We start from the raw sequence: 8298 nt of genomic DNA on the forward strand, positions 1-8298 counted from the left end.
CACACTACATTACCCAAACTACACAACTCCCACTCCAGCACAGCAGAGCCTCTCTCTCAGACAACAGCACAACACACCACCCCCTACAGTATTCCTTCTGAAAACAGCGATAACCAGGTAGCCGCCCCTCCCCCGCGGCGCCTGTCTCTAGCTTCCAACAGTCAGGACAAGCCATGGCCCTAGGGTTGATTCCACCAGGCAAGGATTTGGAGCGAAGGGCAAGTCAGGGGGAAAGAGAGGCCCAATCACTGACAATTTTTCAAAACGCAAAGATGAGTTCAGACTGCTGGGTAAACTGAGGCTGGACCACTGGCCACAGTCCCAGCATTCCAATCTGCAGCTGCTAAGACCTTCACATTTTAGGGGGTTCAAGTTTCAATACTCTGATAGATTCAGAAAAGAGCGGCTAGGAAATAAAGAAAGAAGGCTACAACTTCCAACCTTCCCAACAATGCTGTCCCTCCGGAATTCAGCTTGGGACTCATGGGGGTTTGTTTTCTGCGCGGGAGAAAGAGCTGAGCTGGAGGAAAACTGGAAAGGAGTAGGGTGTGGTGATTCCTTGAGGGAAGAGAAAGGGAAAATAAAGTCTCTGCGGTACTCCGGTGCCCTAAACCCAGCGGGAGGGTCCTGAGGCGGTGGGCCCGCCCGCTGATAGGCAGTCGTCTATCTCTGCTGTGGAGCTCGCTGAGCGCAAACACGCCCCAGAAAAACATCACAACCTGTCACTCCCCGCCCTGCTGCCCTGAGACCCCTGACAAGAAGAGAAAACTTGTTCCGGGGCGCAACAGAAGCCAGGCTTGCCAACGAGGACAATGTCTAAGGCTGAAAAAAGAGTAAAAATGAAATTACTGGACCAACAGCCTTCTTCCTCCTAGCCGCTGGCAGCACCCTGCTGTTTTCCACCAGTCCGCTAATATTTACAGTCGCCAGGAGCGAACCCCTACCTCCAGGTAGACAGGCCAGGAAGACGCAGAGAAAAGCTGTGGACTAGGGGACCCACAAGAAACACGGTCCCGGCCTCCATTTGCGGGGTCGCGGTGCGGGCCGGCTTACCTGTGGATGCAGTTTCCATGGCGACGGGAGGCGACCGGGCGGGGCCGGAGCACAGTTCCCGCGACGACGTTACCCCAGCTCCAGCGCCCGACCCCCAGGCGGGCTCCCCATCCTGCTGCGCTGGCCTGGCCCCCATCACCGCCGTCGCTTCGTCTTCCCCATCCCCCCGGCCCCCGAACCACTGGGACCCGGGGCTACCCAGAGACAGCGGCTCATCTTGCAGATCCGGCGGTGCGGCCATGGCTGGCTGTGCCCCAGGCTGGGCTACTGTGGCTTGGCAAGGCCGGGGTGCGCTGGCTAGGGACGCGGACGCTCCCTGCTGCTGTCCCTACCGGGACTCCGGACTCCAGAAGGCTGCAGAGTCTCCGCGCCACCGTCGCTGCTTTTGCTGCAACTCGGGCCGAGCCGCGGCTGCTGTTCTGGGCGCTTCGGCTCCTCCTTCTCCCCCTCCTCTTCCTCCGGGGCCCCGGGGCGGCTGCCGCCCGCGCTCCTCCCCTGCTCCAGAGGCAGCTTGCTGTGCCTGCGCTGCTTCGCTACTCCCAAGCCTGTTATTACGCAGGTGAAAATGGCCTGCTTGGTCCGAGTCCTCCCTAATGCACGTCAGCCCCGGGCCTGTTAATGGCAGCCTCTGATTAGGGGATGTGCCAAACCCACTTGTTTTACCCTTTATCTGGGGAAGAATACACAGAGAGGACCAGCAGGTACTGGCTGCAGCTTGACTAGACAAGAAGTTAAAACCAGACTGGAGTCCTAGGACTCTAGGATAGAAAGCGAATCTCAGAACAACCGTTCTGAGGGTTAGCTGCATAAAGGACACTGGCCTGAGCCTTGACCTGGTGATCTGCAACCTGGAGGTTAAATCCTTCATCCTGAAGTTTCCAGAACCGGCCCAAACAAACAAACAAAAACAATAACAAAACAGTATAGGAATGGGCCCTCAGATGGAACTCCACAAAAATGCTTTCCAGACCTGTCCCAAGTAGCATTGAAAGCAAACAGGATGCTACCAGGCATTAAACAACAACAACGACGACGACAGCAACAGCAACAACAAATGGCTGTGCCATATAAATGACAGGCCGTGTTGGGCAGTCTGTTTTGAGAAGTGGAAATCCACAGGAACTTCTTGCTCCCCCTCCCCACCCCTTTTCTGTGCTCTCTGATACTTAATGAACAGTAAAGGCGACTCACCTACATGTGCTATTCCCATATTTAGACCTATTTAGACCTATCTTTTCAAACAAGCCGTCTTACCGGTTCCTGAACTGTAAAATGGTGTGTGCCTTTCCTTTAAGTCTTGGCTCAAGTCTAACATCAGAGTAGATGAGTACAGTTATCGGTTAGTCCTACTCAAAAAAAGTGGAAGGCAACTGTGCCCTTGCATGCAGAGTGGTTGTGTAGGGTTCTCAGCTACCATTTGCATACCAGGAGCATCACAACTATCTGTAAATTCAAAGGCCAGAGTCATCAACATCTGGGACTCCTAAAAATGATGAAAATAGAAAATTTTTTATTCACTGTAATCTTTTGTTCTACTAGTACAACAATGCTCAAAAGATAGCAATAAATTGGAGGAAAATGTGTGTAATCTTACAGTCACCAAAATTTTACAGATTGATGTATTAAAAATTAATTCCTGAGTCCAGAGAGACAGCTTAGTATTTAAGAGTGATTGCTGCTTTTCCGGGGGACCAGACCTGACAGCTCACACTTGCCTGTAACTCCAATACACACACACACACACAAACCACTACACCTTTGAAAAAATTGGTTTCTATGAAATATGTTCATTATCTTCATAGTGACAATGGCATCACAGTTGTATGCATGGGACAAAAATCAAGTTGTCATGTGTATGTGTGCAATTCAATGTGTACCAGTTATTCTAATAAAGCTATAAAAATTATCTCCCTCTGTAATAACAAATTCTTGGTTATCCTGAATCATTATAGCTTTTTTTAACATAAGATAATAGGCACCTTGTTTAGAATGCCATAATGTATCAAGAATGCCAGGGAGGAACTTTCTTACAGTTTCATTATTAATATGCCAAGAACACTGGAAGCACATGGCTATTAAGGAATACTGAATTTGAGGCACTATGATAAAGAGAACATATAATTTGTTTCTCTGAAAAACACTAAAGAATAGAATCACTGGAAAACCTGACTAACTCCAAACCCCTTTGTATCCTTATGATTAAGTAGATAAAGGGATATGACTCTAATGTTCATCATTAAATAGATATGACCCATTTCATCAGCTACCAATCAATACTCTCATTTAAGAATATGTAGAGAAAATAACCAATTAAGTCTATTTCTGTTTTATTTGTTATAGGAAAAAGACAATTTCATTTTGATAAATTATTCTGAAAGCACATGTGGTGTGCTTGTGTTGTGTCTCAGTAGTATAGAACTGAGCTAGGGTGTGTGAGGCTCTGGGATCGATCCCCAATGTGATAGAGACAGCAAGACAGAGAGACAGTGAAACAGATTCTTTAAAAGTGTGTGCATCGTGTTTCAGTCGAGCAACCTTCACAATTATCTTCACTTACAGGCTCAACGTGTGAAATTATCTAAGTTATCTACAGGGAAAGAAACATTTCAAGTTTCAAAAAAATTTCAAGCACACACACATACACCAACATGGAATAGATTGTTTCAGAAGTGGACGACAGGATCTACTGGTTAATATGTGATGAACATTTGGAGTGAAATGGAGTGGCAGAGAAAGTATTATGGGCCATATTCATATTCTATAGGAGGGAGTTCTAGAAAAATTAAACATAGCTACAGCTAGGCAAGGGAAGGCAGTGGTGGCCATGTATTTCCTTCTCTGTTTATACTTATGCCCAGAATCGCCCACATCACCGGCCACTTTAAAGTCCTCTGAGAAGATGCAATGGTGGAGTCACCCTCATTGACTTAGTGAGGTGTTCGTCTCACATAAGTCTTACTGGTGCAATACATCAAAAACTATTGTGAATTGTGCTGACTCTGCATCCAATTTGTCTCCATAAACATCCAGATTATTTTTGCAGTGTGCTTTTCAATTTTGGATGTTGTAGAAGCTACTGGATTTGCTATGGAGAGTATTCTCCATTTAATACTGCAGTGAGACAATATTTAGGTTGATGCTATAAAGATGTTCAGGAGAGAACCCCAGCATTCAGCAGATTCACCAGCACTTTTGGAAAGAGCACGGAGGGGAATGGCTGCTGGTATATTTCATCTGACGCCCAAAGGGAGGAAATGTGGGTGCTTCTAGTGGCCTCCAGCAGGAATCAGACAAGGAGAGCAGATCGCTTCCCATCAAATCTAGCTTTACTCTTAATTAGTACACTTACACAAAGACATAAAGTTCCTTTTACTTACAACAGTTACAAAGGGGCCATCTTTGAAGTACCAAGCCCGCATTTCATTTCTCTTTCATTGGTTAATATCACTCCATTATAGGGATATATCTTAATTTATGACCCACTCATCAGATGATAGATCCAGGTTATATCCATTTTCTGAGTTATTATGCACAGACAATGCTTCTAAGAATGTTTTGTCACATTTTCAGTATATTTTTACTTACCCACGTTGTAAAACAGTCCTTTGAGCAAGAATGTGAAATTGGAGGGCTCTTTTTTTTTCCATGCTCTGAAGATAATAAAAGAATTTTTAAGGCATGCTGAGCTTAAGAAGCTGCCAGAATACACCTGACAGAGATGAGCTGCCTTTGACTGATTCTTCATTCTTTATAATGCATATACTCATATAGAGCTCGTTTAATATTTACACATATGCTTTTATTTCTAGTTGCATGAAAAATATATACTTTCTAATACTGATTTTACTTTTTAAATTATTTTATTAGTTAGTAAATCAGGTTTTCTATGAGCCTCATAGTAACTCGTCGCTTTGTTTCTGTTTTATAGAGATTTAACTCACTAAGACAAATACTTCAGCATATGATTCAGTGCTTTTTAGAGTCTCCATAGAATTTTATAGCCATCACCACAGCAATGTAAAATATTTCATCAGCCCATATAGAAGCTCCATACGCATTAGCGGCCATTCCCCACCCTACCTGACATCACTATCAGTCCCAGGCAATTATCAACTAGTCTCTGTTTCCTAGATTTCACTTATTCTGAGCATTTCATATAAACAGAATCAGGCAACATGTGGCCTTTTGTGGCTGCTTTTTGTTCTTTTCATGACATTTTTGTGTTCGCTCATGCGTGGCACATCCATATTTCATTCCCTTCTTACCGATGAGCAAAATACAGAGATGTGTGCATGCCTCTGTCTCCTCACTCACCACTCAGATAGCTTAGGCCATTTCCACATTGGAGTTATTACAAATAACATTTCTAAAAACTCTATAGCAAAAAGAAATCACACCCACTAGAAGTATATGGCAAGAAATAATCAAACTCTAGACTGAAACCAATAAGATAGAAACCAAAAGAGCAATATAAAACATTAGGGTAACTTTTCTTTACATAGTATGAAGCTGTGTCTCTGTATTTTCAGTTGTTAATTCTGTACCAGCAGAGAACTAAGTGTTGGCCAGATTTTGGTACTGTCCTGTTTATGGCCCATCATTGGGGTTTTCTATTTTGTAAATATCTGTCCTTCCTCATCTGGCTAAAGGCAATCTAGAATTGTATCAGAGGTTGTCTCACTGTTGAGGTTGCACTAAAGAGCTGATGGCCATTGGGGGAGCAGGAAGGAGGAGGGCAGGGCTACTTTCTGGGCAGAAAGAGTGGCAAAGGGGAGGAAAACAGACACAAGAGATTTGAGAGGGGTATGAAGTGTAACAGACAAGGACTGCAGCAGAATAGAGAGGTACACAGCTAGCCATGTGGCAGGTCGTAGACTAGAACTGTCCAGTTAAGTTAGATGAGCTAGCTGGAGACTGCCCCAGCAAAAGGCCTAAGCTTTACACTATAACAGAGCCTCCATGCCAGTATTTATACTTGCTGTGGCAGGTCCACAAAAAGTACAGCTATAAGAATCAATGAAACAAAGAGTTGGTTCTTCAAAAAAAAAAATCAATAAGATTGAAGGACCCTTTCCAAATTAACTTAAAGGCACAATAAATTTCCAATTTAACAAAATGAGAAACAAGGAGGACATAGCAACAGACAAGGAAATGCAGGGGATAATAAGGACATCCTTTAAAAACCTTTACAAAATTGAAATATCTAAAAGAAATGGATAATTTTCTTGAATTTACACCTCTAACTCTTAGTGAAATAGAAGCAATTATTAAGTCTTTAAACCAAAAAACCCCAGGACTAGATGGATTATGCGCATAGAATTCTCCCAGATTTTCAAAGAAGAATTAACATCAATACTTACCAAATTGTTTTGCAAAATAGAAACATTGATCAATTTATTTTATGAGGCCATAATTGCCTGTAGTGAGCAGTTCTGACGCTAAGGTTCTGTTCCCCAATTGGTTCTTGATCTGTCAGTAAAGAAAGCCATGGGCCAATTACTGGGCAGAAGGTAGAGGCAGGACTTCCTGGTCCCTGGAGGCAGGAGGGAGACAGCAAGGGAAGAAAAGGAGTTTGCCTTGTGTTAGAGAGAGGAGAACCAGGAAGCCATGTGAGATCTCAAAATGCAGTGACTATCCAGGCCACTCCTACAGGCAGGTGGTCAGGGGAGTTTAGCAACTGAAGTTTAGGGCAGGTGGGAGAGACTGAGATAAGAAACTGATAAGGGCAGGTTTTTCCAGGTGGGAGATGGTAGTACCAGAAATTGTGCCCAGAAGGCAAGCTGGGAAGGAGCAACAGTGTGTGTCTTTAATCTATGGATTCAAAGGAAGCTGGGAGGGGGCTGGTAGTGTGGTCAGCTCCCAGAGCTAAAGGAGTTAGAGCATAGAAATACTCACAACAGTTTCTCTGGTACTATGTAAAGGATCAATTTTTTTTTTTAAATTACAGACTAATTTCTCTTATGAACATAGATGTGTGCAAAAATTCTCAATAAAATACTTGCAAAATGAATCCAAGAATACATCAAAGAGATCATCTACCATGATCAAGTAGGCTTCATCCCAGAGATGAAAGGATAGTTCAACAAATGTAAGTAAGTTGATAAATGTACTCCACCATATAAACAAACTGAAAGCAAGCAAGCATATGATCATCTCATTAGATGCAAAAAAAAAAACAAAAACAAAAACAAAAACAGAAAACAAAACCAAACAAACAAACACAAACAGAAACAAAACAACCAAACATACAAAACCACAGTTCTTTGACAAAATCCAGCAGCATTCATGACAAAAGTCCTTGTGAGATCAGGGATACAACGGACATACTTCACAAAATAAAGACAGTTGACAGCAAATCCATAGCCAACACCAACTTAAATGGAGAGAAACTCAAAGCAATTCTAAAATCAGGAGGAAGACAAGGTTGTTTATTCTCCCCATACCTACTCAATATTACTTGAAATTTTAGCTAGACCAATAAGACAACTGATGGAGATCAAGGGGATACAAATTGAAAAGGAAGAAGTCAAAGTCGACTTATTTGCAGATAATATGATAGTAGACATAAGTAACCCTAAAAATTCCACCAAGAAATTCCTACAGCTGATAAACACTTTCAACAAAGTATCTAGAAAAAAACCTAACTCACAAAGATCAGTAGACAACCTATATTCAAATATCAAAGAGATCAAGAAGTGCAACAATACCTTTCACAATAGCCTCAAATAATATAAAATATCTTAGGTAATTCTAACCAAGCAAGCAAAAAGACATGTATGATAAAAATTTCAAGTCACTAAAGATAGAAATTGAGGAACATATCAGAAAAAAAACCTCTTATACTCATGGATTGGTAGGATTAGTATAGTAAAAATGGCCATCTTATCAAAAGCAATCTGTTGATTCAATGGAATCTCCATAAAAATTCCAACACAGTTCTTCATAGACCTTGAAAGGACAATTTTCAGCTTCACATAGAAACACAAAGAAGCAGTATAGCTAAAACAATCCTGAATAACAAAAGAACTGCTGAAGGTGTTACCATCCTTGACTTCAAATTGTACTACAGAGCTATAGTAACAAAAACAGCATGGTATTGGCACAAAAACAGACATAAAATCAATATAATCAAATTGAAGACCCAGACATAAATCCACACACCTCTAGACACATGAATTTTATGAAGCCAGAAACACATAGTGTAAGAAGGGCAGCATCTCCAACAAATGGTGCCTGTCAAACTGG

The 8298-nt window shown here is 42.4% G+C and overlaps 1 protein-coding gene across 3 annotated transcripts in view; it reads right to left on the minus strand.

Moving 5' to 3' along the window:
• Rtn1 (reticulon 1) overlaps nt 1–1797 on the minus strand; it is a 197306-nt gene extending 195509 nt beyond the window's left edge. For 2 of the 3 annotated variants that reach the window (NM_001286448.1, NM_153457.7), the window contains exon 1: nt 1054–1797. In NM_001286448.1, the coding sequence (NP_001273377.1) occupies nt 1054–1294 (241 nt within the window). In that variant the 5' untranslated portion in view covers nt 1295–1797. Of the gene's footprint in view, nt 1–944 lie in introns of all 3 variants that reach the window. The other variant, XM_030246489.1, reaches the window with a different exon arrangement.
• Nucleotides 1798–8298: the final 6501 nt, after the last annotated feature.

This window comes from Mus musculus, chromosome 12 (genome assembly GCF_000001635.26).
Source record: "Mus musculus strain C57BL/6J chromosome 12, GRCm38.p6 C57BL/6J".
Lineage (NCBI taxonomy): Eukaryota > Metazoa > Chordata > Mammalia > Rodentia > Muridae > Mus > Mus musculus.